At 41.0% G+C, this 14,167-nt stretch overlaps 1 protein-coding gene across 3 annotated transcripts in view; it reads left to right on the forward strand.

The window, feature by feature from the left end:
• The window catches only part of drp2 (dystrophin related protein 2), a 201,141-nt gene that overhangs the window by 145,747 nt on the left and 41,227 nt on the right, over positions 1 to 14,167 (forward strand). For all 3 annotated transcript variants that reach the window (XM_049586080.1, XM_049586078.1, XM_049586079.1), the window contains exons 12-14: positions 1,225 to 1,426; positions 7,052 to 7,137; positions 11,261 to 11,418. In XM_049586080.1, the coding sequence (XP_049442037.1) occupies positions 1,225 to 1,426; positions 7,052 to 7,137; positions 11,261 to 11,418 (446 nt within the window). The remainder of the gene's footprint in view (positions 1 to 1,224; positions 1,427 to 7,051; positions 7,138 to 11,260; positions 11,419 to 14,167) is intronic.

Genomic DNA, 14,167 nt, shown 5'->3' on the forward strand with positions numbered 1-14,167 from the left:
CCTTTCTTTAGTTTTATCCATATTTGATTTATTAAACAAAGTAGCTTAAATAACGTGTCATTCAGTGGCTATTTCATGATGTACTGTAGGCCACCAATATCATATAAAAAGCTACCGTTGACAAAAAAACGTAGTGCGATGCACAACATTTGCTCTGATGAGAGTGCACGTCCGTGGTGTGTCAGGTTTGTTATGTGTGGTGGGTAAATGATTGAGTCTAATGAAAAACGGTACGGTTCAATCAGATATTCATTGGGGAAAGACAGCACATCTAAACGGGGTCTGAAGATCCTCTCCCGGCGTAAGGCATTGCCAATTAATTCTGCCTCGATATCGATTGGATTTCCTACATACGAACAACCCATGTCTGTCTGCCAGCTTGCTTCAGGCTCGGCACTAGCGAGGAGACAGGGTGAACTCAGGGTTTCTTATAGATAACCTGCCAGTGAGCAGGTTAGGTTCACAGAGTCAGTTGCCATGGTGATTGACTCAGGGTTTGACATACCTCTCTTTCTAAAACTGAAAACCCAGAGTTTCCCTCATTTCAGGGTTAACATACTCAGAGTTGTTGAGATTTGGTCGCTCAGACCACATTTGAAAGTGGTCTTGGACACATGGCCACATTCTTTCAGCAGTGTGTATGCTCATGTATCCTGGGCCACGATAAAGAACCGCCTACTCAGCTGACGTCTTTTGTGTAAGAGAGGGAGTTTGTATATGTATGTGTCTGAGTTACTCACCATGAGAGGTGATCCAAAACAGCTGGTAAGATGATGGGTCGACCTCCTTTGCAGCTGAAGTAATTATTTGCAGTTATGGAGATACGAGAGACATCTTTTGCTCCCCCGCATCAGGGGAGCCCCTACATCTCTCCTTGAAGCCAGACACAATCTCTGTTAGTCTGTGCCCTCAAAGTAAACCAATAAATTGGCTCCGAAGTGTGGGTGTAGCATGGCAAACCTCCTGCTGATTGAAAACAACAATGCATTTGGCTTTTGCAAACAGAAATGATGTACTTGTTTATTTGCATATAGAGCGGGGAAGTGAGACCTGATAACAAGTGGTCACCCAAGTCACATTCAATGCCAGGAGTGAACAGACATAGAGCTGTCCACTTGTGATCAGATCATCCAAGACGCATGTTAATACCAGGTGTAAATAGGCTCAATGGAAGTGTTTTCCAGGTATCTGTGTTCTTTAATATGTGTGTATGTGTGCTTTTAGTGGATTTGGTGGCGCTGAGCAGCCTTGTGGAGGTGTTTCGGGAGCAGGAGCTGCAGCAGGGGGAGCATGTGATGGACGTGGTGGAGATGATCCATGGCCTAACTGCTCTGTATGAGCGGCTGGAGGAGGAGAGGTCCATCCTGGTCAACATTCCACTTTGTGTTGACATGTGTCTCAACTGGCTGCTCAACGTCTACGACAGGTGGGTGAGCTGCATCAAGTAATTTTTTAAACAGTAGGACTTTCACATACCACTGGCTAATCAGGTTGGTGTCTACACATTCAGCAGACACAGAGCAACATGAGGACCCTTTGCCTTTGAGCTCTTTCTTTGTCTCCACCAACTTAACAGGGAAGTGTCTTTACCTCCAGCAATGGTTGACTTTCTCTTTGAGTGTTGTATTTTGGCTCACTGCTGATTCATACTGAATAGAAGGCATTGAGAATACAGCTTATGTGCAGCCTGAAAAATCAAAATGATGAGATAACAGCTCATTGTTAAGCCGTCATCCAAGAGGATTATACTACTTATCACTTACCTGGAGGGCTTAAAGGTTAGCTGAGCCAACTTTACACATTATAGTCTGTTTACAGGCTTTTTTTGCGTAATAATGCAATGCTGGAAGAAGTTGTTTGAAGACTTTTGTAAATCCAGAGGGATAAATTGCCTCAGACACCAAGCATCTCCAACTAAACCGTGGGCAGTGGAGTTGCACTGTGGGTAATGTAGTTAGTAATGTTTCTGGTTCTGCTGTATCAAGGCGACATCGTTAAAAAGTGCAATACTAAATCAGACCAGTGCTTTTTTTAAAAGACACACATATCTCTGTCATGTAATGCTCATAAAGTTTTATATTATAGCGACAGTTCAGAAGATTTTGTATCACTGCCAAGCACATATAAACAAGGTTAAGACAGCACTATATAAAGTACATAACCTTCTACATAAGCAACCTGTCCATATTACCATCAACATTTAGATTTTGTATGGACTCTACTGAGTTGAATGGAATTGACCTGTAAGTTTCTGTTACTTCACATACTACTGACATTTTAAATCTGGACTGTGACCTTCCCTCTGGTGGAGTCCTATTTCTATTCTTTCTCTCATTGTGTGATTCTGTACTTAATGAGCACACAACTCCTGGTGGCTTTGAAAGCTAGAAATGAGAGTGTCACTTAAAGGAATACCTCATCCCCCAAATGACCATTTGTGTATCAGGTACTCACCTCGTGTTACTTTGAATTTGTGAAGAACATTTTGTTTTTCTTGCATGCCTTCAAAACTGTATAAAGTTCTTGATGAATTGAAGTCATAGGGGTCTGTGTTAAACAACAGCAAAACTATATAAATATATACAGTATTGGCCAAAAGTTTGGACACACCTTCTCATTCAATGCGTTTTCTTTATTTTCATGACTATTTACATTGTAGATTCTCACTGAAGGCATCAAAACTATGAATGAACACATGTGGAGTTATGTACTTAACAAAAAAAGGGGAAATAACTGAAAACATGTTTTATATTCTAGTTTCTTCAAAATAGCCACCCTTTGCTCTGATTACTGCTTTGCACACTCTTGGCATTCTCTCCATGAGCTTCAAGAGGTAGTCACCTGAAATGGTTTCCACTTCACAGGTGTGCCTTATCAGGGTTAATTAGTGGAATTTCTTGCTTTATCAATGGGGTTGGGACCATCAGTTGTGTTGTGCAGAAGTCAGGTTAATACACAGCCGACAGCCCTATTGGACAACTGTTAAAATTCATATTATGGCAAGAACCAATCAGCTAACTAAAGAAAAACGAGTGGCCATCATTACTTTAAGAAATGAAGGTCAGTCAGTCCGGAAAACTGCAAAAACTTTAAATATGTCCCCAAGTGGAGTCGCAAAAACCATCAAGCGCTACAACGAAACTGGCACACATGAGCACCGACCCAGGAAAGGAAGACCAAGAGTCACCTCTGCTTCTGAGGATAAGTTCATCCGAGTCACCAGCCTCAGAAATCGCAAGTTAACAGCAGCTCAGATCAGAGACCAGATGAATGCCACACAGAGTTCTAGCAGCAGACCCATCTCTAGAACAACTGTTAAGAGGAGACTGCGCGAATCAGGCCTTCATGGTCAAATAGCTGCTAGGAAACCACTGCTAAGGAGAGGCAACAAGCAGAAGAGATTTGTTTGGCCCAAGAAACACAAGGAATGGACATTAGACCAGTGGAAATCTGTGCTTTGGTCTGATGAGTCCAAATTTGAGATCTTTGGTTCCAACCGCCGTGTCTTTGTGAGACGCAGAAAAGGTGAACGGATGGATTCCACATGCCTGGTTCCCACTGTGAAGCATGGAGGAGGAGGTGTGATGGTGTGGGGGTGTTTTGCTGGTGACACTGTTGGGGATTTATTCAAAATTGAAGGCACACTGAACCAGCATGGCTACCACAGCATCCTGCAGCGACATGCCATCCCATCCCATCCGGTTTGCGTTTAGTTGGACGATCATTTATTTTTCAACAGGACAATGACCCCAAACACACCTCCAGGCTGTGTAAGGGCTATTTGACCAAGAAGGAGAGTGATGGAGTGCTGCGGCAGATGACCTGGCCTCCACAGTCACCGGACCTGAACCCAGTCGAGATGGTTTGGGGTGAGCTGGACCGCAGAGTGAAGGCAAAGGGGCCAACAAGTGCTAAACACCTCTGGGAACTCCTTCAAGACTGTTGGAAAACCATTTCAGGTGACTACCTCTTGAAGCTCATGGAGAGAATGCCAAGAGTGTGCAAAGCAGTAATCAGAGCAAAGGGTGGCTATTTTGAAGAAACTAGAATATAAAACATGTTTTCAGTTATTTCACCTTTTTTTGTTAAGTACATAACTCCACATGTGTTCATTCATAGTTTTGATGCCTTCAGTGAGAATCTACAATGTAAATAGTCATGAAAATAAAGAAAACGCATTGAATGAGAAGGTGTGTCCAAACTTTTGGCCTGTACTGTATATATATATGTATAGACGCTAAATGTAAAAAAACTTCAATGGTTTTGAAATGGAGGTACTTTAACCACCAACTTTATGCATCATAGTAGCACGATGACAGTACCATAGGGCAAAAAGGGAAGAGAAGGTGGACTATTTTACGCAATCCTTCTGTAAGCTATTAATCAGAAAGCTGCTTTGTGCTATTTTGACCCACCAGCCCAAACCATGTATGATATTTTCTAGTATGATCACTCATTATTTTCAAGATTGCACAGTTCCGTGTAACATAACCGATGTGACTTGAAGTGTTAGTGTAACGTTTATTTCAAAAGACCAGAGGGCTTTTTGTGAAATTATCAACTAAGGATGTCAACAGTCAACAGTTAATTGATTACCAGCCGAGAGTATTTTTGACCGGTTTCACGTGTTTGTCTGAAGGGTAATGTTGCTACGCTTCAGTTTACTGCACTGCACACCACCCATGTCTGGTAGGAGTGTCACGTATTTGGCGGTTATCGATTATCTAACCCTACTAACACTGTCACGACACAACAACATTGCTATGGAAACAATATGCCCACCCTCCAGTCACCCTGGTGTGTTAACAGCTCAATTGTGAGCCATAACCCCCGTTTAGTTACCAGTTAATGAGTGTCTGCCTTTTGCAAGCCAAATTAACCAAAACTAACATCCCTATAATCAACATAACTGTTAAAAAATATTACAAATCATTAAAATATCATGGTATTTTAAATCCCATAATGTTTTTCAACTGTAGAAAAAAACGCACAAGTATGCCAGTGCTCAAATGTGTGTAAGTTTACTCTTTAGCGTGCATACGTTCTGTTCTGACCTAAGAACAAATCCCAAACAAGAAAAACATTGGTGAGGTGAATATCAGAATATTTGTGAAAATTGTGTAAGTAAACCCCACTTACAAAATTTTCACAAATATTCTGATTTAGGACAAATTTCTTCTTCTGAGTGTAGCCCATTGTTGTATTTAATTTGCCAATAGGTCAAACTATCAGGAAATGTATCATTCCTCAGGCCAGGCTGTTAAGAGTATCATGGAGAATCATGACAAGTGATAAGGAGAACATTACTGTCTTTTTCCCTGTTAGATTCAGAGCTGGAGTCAGTCGAGAAGAGCTCGAGAGCACGTGGGGGCTACTGGCTGTCAGCGCCTTTCACACACACTTTATGCTGTGTGTCGCATGCCATCTTCAATATGTACCCCAGTGCTGCTCCTCAGGGGACATGTCACTCCTGCATGCCCTGCTAGTGTGACACGCCTCTGGAGCACACACACACATGCACACCCTTTGATGTACTATAATGCAAACACACAGCTAAAAATTGGGCACACAAACATACACACGTTATTCAAATTCACTGCCGCTATTTATTGGAAAACAAAAAGCAATTACTGAAATTTATGCGCAGGATAAAGTCTCTGATTGTCTCTCATTAGCAGCGAGTAGTTAAGAGCTACCCACTGAATTTACGGCACTCGTGGGGTTATTCCTGTATCTCTGCCTCTGTGCTCGGTGTTTTCTCTTCGGAGACGCCACAAAACAGTCAATCAGGAGCAGAGATGGGGGTGAAAGTTGGTGTGAAAGAGGATTTGTTTCTGCTGTGTCTCAGAAGGGATGATTGGCCCTCTGCCTGGACATTGTTATTGTAGCTTAAGCCACACTGTGGCTCTTTATAGACGGCTGTACAACAAGCCATTGAACCACTTACAATCTGCAGACAGAGTGTCCTAGGAGTGTGAGGAATAGTCAAAAAATTGTTTTTATGGTGGCGTGAGATTACACATAGTGAATCTCTGTGTGTATGTAATGTATATGTACCTAAAGCTCCAATATTTTTGATACCACCAGTCACTCAAATGACCTGGTGTAAAGTGAAAGGGTCCTTTTGCAGCACTGAAGAATTACAACGAGCTCTGCAGCATCTCTAGACCTGATATAGGACCTTTATTACAGCACCATGTGTCACTATCATGTATGGCAACTTAAGAACACGCCATGAGGCCGATGTAGAATTCTCTTTGAACCTTCCTTAAGGACGAATTTAAGAAAATAACGTAGGAAGCTATTGGTAAATGAGGCTCACTGTCCCTACTTTGTTATTAAACACAAATTTAAATCAACATCCCAGCTCTGGAAATTTAACTCACTCTTTGATTCAATTTTATACTTCATTGATCTGATGCTCTCTGATGAATGTGACATTCTTAATTTCTCACTTAACTATTCAAACGTTAACTCGATAAGCCTGTGGTTTCTGCCAATGCTGCTCAGCTCGCCAATAAATTCTTCGCGGCTGTGTTGGCACCAGAGCTGTGAAATCTCTGCACGAACGGTGACAGTGTGTTTATTTTTCCCTAAGCAGAAAAAAAGCTATGTGACCCATTAAGGCTCAGGTCAGGGCACAGCAGTGTCCATCTCACTGGCCTTGCCGTTGGCCAGTGATCATTTATGCTATGTATTCAGCACCTCTGATGCTGGATGTGTGTGTAATTGTGTGTTAATGTTGTATGCATGTATGTGTTTGTGTGTAAGTGACATTGTGAGCTTATTATTGCTCCATGGACTCAACACTTTATCAAGTCCCTGTAGTGCCTTTAGGTACCCTGGATGTGCTCTAATACAATTTCACACTGTTGCACTGACCTGTACTTTACAGCTTTGACCCAAGTAATTCCTCCACATTTTGTCCCTCCCAGCAGGGCTCAGACAATGAATAAATACGTTACCGCACCACAATTCACTGTGATTTGATTGTGTTCAACGCTCAAAACTTGTAACCTTACAACTTCTTTCTTGTCTCCCTTTCCACTAGTGCTCGTAACGGCAAAATGCGAGTTCTGAGCTTCAAGATGGGATTGGTGAGCTTGTGCAACGCAGACGTCCAAGAGAAGTATAAATGTGAGTCTGATGCTCACTCATGTGCCTAATGCATCTCCTCAACTGCAAACAATGAGCCAAAACAAAACGGCCTTGATTGCCCGTATTACATAAAGACATCCACTTAGCCTAATGGAGGAAATGAGTCAGCTGCTATAATGGAGAAAGCTTTCTTTACGTCCACAAAGTACACCGGGGGCCTTAAAAGGATTGCTTGCCAAAGACACCATTCACACACAGTGTATTTATTTTGCTCCCACTCCAATGTTTCTTCACAAGTCATCCAAGAAGCTAAGACGCTCCCTTCCTCCTTTTATTGGAGGATTCTCTTCTGTTGCAGCCCCAGTTCACAAGTCATCATGTAAATATAGGCATTTGAACTGATGATAGCTGTACCTGGAACAGCTTGTAGTTGATACAAGATCAGAGACAACACTGCCAAATCCATGCCAGGATTATTCATGCCTGGCACACCATCTGTGTCAGCTCTTAAAGACTGAGAGGTAACAGATTTGCTTTCAATTGAATGGTCCCTGAGGTGAGTCAGCCTTCTTTTTCTGGGTTCAGGTAGACATGTGGTGGCCTTAACAGTTTGTCATTTCACTGACTGATCCTGTTTTTTTGCCAACTCCAGACGTCAATGGAATAATATTTGCAAATAAATCTGAAGCATTTGCATCAACCCACGTTAGGATACAGATGGTGGGTGTTTATTCCATCATCACCAGTCTTTGGCTTGAGATTTAAGAGAGGAATATTTGCTCGACTTTATCATACCAGTAATTTTTGATACTACACTTTTCAACCCATTCAATCAAAATTTATTCATAAAACACATTTAAAAACAGCAGTCATAAAAAATCATAAAACAACACCATAAACCCACAAAGAAATGTTCACAAGACAATAGGACAATGAAATAATAAAAGCAATGAGGCAATGCTCATGTTGAATTTATGTCAAGGAATAAAGATGTTTTTCAGACAGAATGTACAGGCGGGCAGTGAAGGGGCCAGTCTAACATGCAGAGGCAACTTATTCCAGAGTTTGATGGCTGGTGGGTTAGGGGCTTTTATTTAATATTTGCCTCTGCGCAAGCTCAGTTTTGCGAACATCAGTATGTGCTGCTTTCACACCTAATTTGACAAATGCATCAGTTACTGCTCTGTCACCTACTTCTGCCTCTAATTTTTCTCATCAGAAAAACATGTCGTCTATTTGGGAATGTTTTTAGTTCTCCAAAGTTATCCACCAAAGTAAGTTTCTGATTATACCTGAGGGAAGAAAATCAGCCTTCAGTCTCAGAGTTACATAACAAGGGCTTAGATGAAATAGTTGCACATGAAGTTTTAAAATTTCTAAGAGGTGGTAAATTATTAAGCAAACTAAAGTCCAGGCTGAAATGATTTAGTTAAAAGTGAGCTTACAATGTATACACTAGGTTTGCATTGTTTGTTTCCTCTTATAGACTCACTTACCTCACTTTTGTACTGTTTTTAGCCATGTGGCTAAGGAAGGCACTATCGAGGTAGTTGGTCTACCACTGTCATCCAAATTGATATATCTCAAAAACTGTCAGATGGATTGTCATGATTTCATCTGTCTGATACTTTGGTTTACAACCAAAATGCCTGCAAAACTAAAGACATTTTAATCACACTCGTCACCTCTTGTGTGTTACCATGCTATCAAATTAAACTAAGATCATGACCATGATAGCATTGTCATTGTGAGCATGTTAGCTTACAGTTCAGCCTCATAGAGCTGCTAGCATAATAAACTTGTGGTTTATTTATTTGGGACTGTATCTATGCGAGCGTTTAGACACGCCGAGCCAGATTGGCGAGTTGATCAGAGGTGCCCAATTTTCGGCCACATAGGGGTTAACATATTGGCGGAATCTTTTTGGTTTAAAAAGAATGAGGCGCCCCTCCACCAGGGGAGGGGCAGTTGATGACTTGTGGGAGGAGCTATTGATGACACCGCACGTGTGACCCACTGGTGGTGGACTAACAGGAAACAGCTAATAGCAGGAATGAGCAGCTAGTAGCAAGAGGGAAACGCAAACCTGACAGACACTACAGTAAAGATGAGCAACTGGGGAGACAAGGAATTGTGCGTCCTCCTCACCCTCTCAAACAAAGAGGCCATTAACCGTCAAATGACGGGAACGGTGAAGGACGGGTCAACTTATGAGAGAATTGCCGAAGGACTGACCAGCCGCGGCTTCCCTCGGAGTATGTCACTGTTTACGTCACACGCTGAGCTACACATTTTGTTACTTGCTCACGCCCCCCATTGCCCCAAAAAAGGTGCTTTCTGTATGAACAAAAGTAGGTAGGCGGCATTTCGCTGCACTCCCCAATTTTGTTTTTATACTGCCAATGCTGAAAAAAGACTGATTGGGCTTTCCTGCAAATTTGCACAATTCCTATTTAAAAAGGGCTAATGTTCCCAGGATCCTGTGGTCTCAAGTTCAGTAACAGAGTACCCTAGGACTGAGTCCTAAAACCCAGAAATGAGTTAATTAAAATAAAGCCAGTGCGGATGCAGATATTTTGAAAGCTAAAAGTATTGTAGCATAAACAGGACTTAAAATAAGAGAGGCTCAGAGACAGAGTTGCACATTTGAGGGTCATTTAATCTCAAGAGAACAGCCCAAGACTTAGTACATCATGACAATTTATAGTGTGAGACAGACAAATGTTGTGACACATGAGCACTGTAGGTACTGCAGGTACTTTCCAGTTGTTATTTCCTGCCATTCAGACACCCTGCTCAGAGAACAAGTTATTTTCCCAGTTTAGCCAGAGCTCCACCAAACCATGACTAAAGTCACGTAGGCCCTTTGGCTAAAGTCACATCAGGATAACAACAGTGTAAACAAGGTCACCATCTACACTATTAAAGTTATGCATAATTAAGGGCACATCCACTTTAAATGACAGGCTGTCTGTGAGGTGTCACCCTAGTCTTCCATTCAGATCCACCCCTCACTCCTCCACAGCTTCACCCTCTCATCCCAAATTAGTTACTTCGGGCTCCAAAAATCCAGAATGGCAACAGCTGAAATGAGTCCACAAACCAGAGGGTAACAGTATGTTGGCTACATCTATTATGTTCATACAATCTATGGTGCAACCCCAATTTAGTAAAGAGAGTTTCATACTAGTAAAAACTGAAAATATATTAAAGACTTCACAAACAAACTTAATAATGAGTGTTTATATAGACTGAGGTTTCTTCAGCCAAGAATACCATTATGTCTGTCACTGCAGGGTTTGCTACATCTCAGGCTGCATGTTTCAGATGTAATAGGCCTTTATATGGTGGAAGTACCTCCATAAAACATTCCCAAAACACATCTCTATCAAACATCTCAACGTGAACATTTAAAATGTCAAACACGCCTCAGCTCTGGTTATGAGGACTATATGGAGAAGGCTGTTTAACATGCAGGTGTTAAAGCCAAGTGTTGTCCCCTGTAGGGTTGAATAAGTACACAGAGGGGGGGGTACACGGGATGCTTATACTGGCATTGTGCAGCGGCATCACACGCCTGTCAGCATTCATCTCTTCAGTGACAGGCAGAAAGTCCCAGCTAGCTTGCTAAAGGCCTCATTCAAAACCTGACAAGACTCCACTTACGCAGTTCTTTCATCTCTGAGCAGACCAGCCAGGCCACTAATACTGATTCTGCCTCTGTCTATATGTCACTGGAGTGAGTTTTATTCCACATAACTAGGTTTGGTAAATCCTGATGTCTTGGATTGGAGGCTCATTGTTAAAACTGATGTGTGGACGTTTGATTGACGAACTCAGCGAACAGTTTTTAAAGTCTTACTAAAGTTTTGCCTTTATTTTTCAGAGTGCCACACTTTTTAAATTGTGAATGCCTGTCTTTGTAATTAAAATCCTGATTTACATTTTCCAAAGCTGAGAACATGTAGCAATAAATACAAATGCTCTAAATTAGCAGATGTAGACGTGTAGGAGAAATGTATGCAGATGTGATGATAATACAAATAATCTTTTTCATGCATATAAATGCAGCGCGCAATTACTGCTGTTACACTTGGGTGTATAATCAGATTAGATACTGAATAATTGATACATTACTGTATGTATTTTCTGGTGGTTGCAGATTTATTCCGTCAGGTGTCTGGTCCTGGAGGTTTGACAGACCAGCGTCACCTCAGCCTGCTGCTCCACGAAGCCATTCAGATCCCCCGCCAGTTGGGTGAAGTCGCTGCTTTTGGGGGAAGCAACGTGGAGCCCAGCGTCCGTAGCTGCTTCCGCGTGGTAAGGACAGTTCCATGTATTACAGAAAGGGCACTTCATGCATTCACACACTATGAACAATAAGAGCAGATGAAATCATCTGTAATGTAACGACGTAACATAGCTCTTACTAGCCGATGTGTGACAACCTTTTGCTAACCATCGACTAAGTTTCTTCGTTTTCGACCTGGGTTTGTCTCTCCCTTCCTGTATGTCAGCAAGCTGAAATCTGATTTGCTTGAAAAACGCTGGGCACGTGGGGCAAGAAAAGAAAAATCTTTGTTGTGGATCCTTGAATAGTCATGAAAAAAATTGAAAATTTTGCTCATGAAAATGTGTAATAACCCTGTTTGGTGCAAGTGAAAGACTGACAGTGGTGGATGTAACCAGACATGGAAGTAAGTCACACATGTGCAGGTCTTCAAGTCTCAAGCAAGTCCCAAGTTACTGTGGTGAGAATCAAGCAAGACAAGTCAAGTAACTGCTCAGGTAAAGCAAGTCATAAGTCATTTCTTATGAAATGCTGATGATCTTGTCAAACATTAGCTTTCTAGCTAACTTTTGTTCAGCCAGTAAGCTAAAGACACACTCATTCAGCTTTTCATTGCGGGTTTTGTTGTGACGGATGTAATTGGATGTTATGGTGGCCACGTCACAGATTTTTGAGCTGCGGACCTTGCACTCCGCAAGTTCTCACTATTGTCATTGACAACACAATCCTTGAATCCCAATTTTATTATTTTTGCTGCGTCATGCATTGTTGGCCTTTGCAAATGTGCTGCGTTTTGGTAGGTTGCCAGGTTTGCGCACACTGCACTAGAAATCACCCAATCATGTTTTTAAAAAAACACATGCAACTGCTCTGTCTAACTTTTAGAAATATTGTAATATTTCTACCAAAAAAAGCCAATTAATTTCAAGTCTAAGTCAAGTCTCAATTCACAAATACCGATTCAAAGTCAAATCAAGTATTTCATGAAGTCACAAGTCCTCAAATGTTTGACTCAAGTCAAGTCATGTGACTAGAGCCCCCATCTCTTGATGTAACTCAGTACATTTACCTAACTGAAATTTTAAGGTACGTGTTCTTTACTTAAGTATTTCCATTTTCTGCACCTTTATACTTTTATGCCACAACATATCAGCAAGAAATTTTGTGCTTTTTACACCACTATATTTTTTGATAGCCTTACTTACTTTGAAGATTCATATTATTAATACAAACTGTAAATCAGATGGTATATCATTGTAGGTTAACGCCCAGCAACAGAGCTGTTAAAAAGGTAGTCCAAAATAGCTCCATCTCTACCAGCTGCAACAATAAAGTGATGAACACTTTAATGCATCAATAATTATAACCCAGCAATATAATTTTTTTCTGAAATGTGTTATTCTGCATAATGCGTACTTTTACTTTTCGTACTCATAAGTATATTTTGATACTAGTACTTTTGTACTTTTACTTGAGTAAGATCATGTTTTACTTGTAACAGAGTATGTCTACACTGTAGTATTGTTATTTTTACCGAAGTAAAAGATTTGAGTACTTTTCCCGTCACTTGAGAGTATTGTATGACTCGATTGTGCTGGCCTCAGCACTTAAATTAATGGCTTGAGTGCCCAAACAAAAAATTGGAAGTCAACCTTCAAAACCCACTTATTAATGCCGTTGCAGTATAGGGATGTATCTCAAATCCTCTCAGTATACGAGTGTACCCTCTAATCTATGAATTATTGTAAAGAGAATGATGAGTGACCTCCAGATAATAAGAACAGAACTTGTTCAAGACAGAGCTATAAATACAGAAACTGAAGTTTAAAGAAAAATTAAAAATGAATGGCAAAATCAAACATTTGCCTTTACATGACTTCCATCAGAAACCATGTATGAAAGAATTATGATGTCAGCTGTGTGAAGCCCATTGTGTGTCACTGACATCAGCACAGTCTGAGTTTACTTCCGAGGAAATGGAGAAGTTATAATTATTTTACCTAAAGAAGTCCCAACTGCACCACCCATATTCAGAGTGTTGCCTCACAAACATTACATCACATTAATATTGCATTGCATTGCTTTTAATGCACATGAAGTACAGTCAGTGGTAGATAATGCATGATGTTTTTAGCCATACATGGACTGTAAGTGATGTCCAAGAAGTTTAAATTAGAAAGTTGCTTGTAGAATATGATCTATTGGAATATTGATATGATGGAGCGAGGTCACAGAGTCCAGCAGCGCAAAGCAAGAGCTAATGAGGAGACATGTTCAAAGCATGAATTACTTTGTCTTTCTCTCCTTTGCTTGTTCTGAATGTGTCTTCAAGTTGTATGTTGGGCTCAGGTTGCAGGAAGTTTACCTTGTGACATTCAGTTTGGGACACCAGATAATGAGTGAGTCGTTAGGAGCAGGCCATAGCTTTTTTTGGAAGGTGGCCTATGCAAAGCCTTTTAATTCCCTCATTTTCAGAGGCAGATCTTAATTATACACACTCTATTCTGGTCCATGCTTTCTGTATCAGCTACGGCTGATTAAAATCAATTCCTTTCTCCATTTGCTCCATGTTAGGACATTTAGTTGCAGATGAAATATCCATGTAATGCCAATTGGGGGGTGACCCGTTCGCCCATTTATCACTTTGGTTTGCAAATGAGTGACATCACTTTCTAGAGAAACACATCTCAAGGCTTAATGCTCAATTCTGATTATTCCCCCAGATTCAGTCTTTTTGCCTGTTTGCATTCATCTTTATAGTGACCCATGTGCGACATC

The sequence above is a fragment of the Epinephelus fuscoguttatus genome, linkage group LG9, assembly GCF_011397635.1.
Source record: "Epinephelus fuscoguttatus linkage group LG9, E.fuscoguttatus.final_Chr_v1".
Taxonomy (NCBI): Eukaryota; Metazoa; Chordata; class Actinopteri; order Perciformes; family Serranidae; genus Epinephelus; species Epinephelus fuscoguttatus.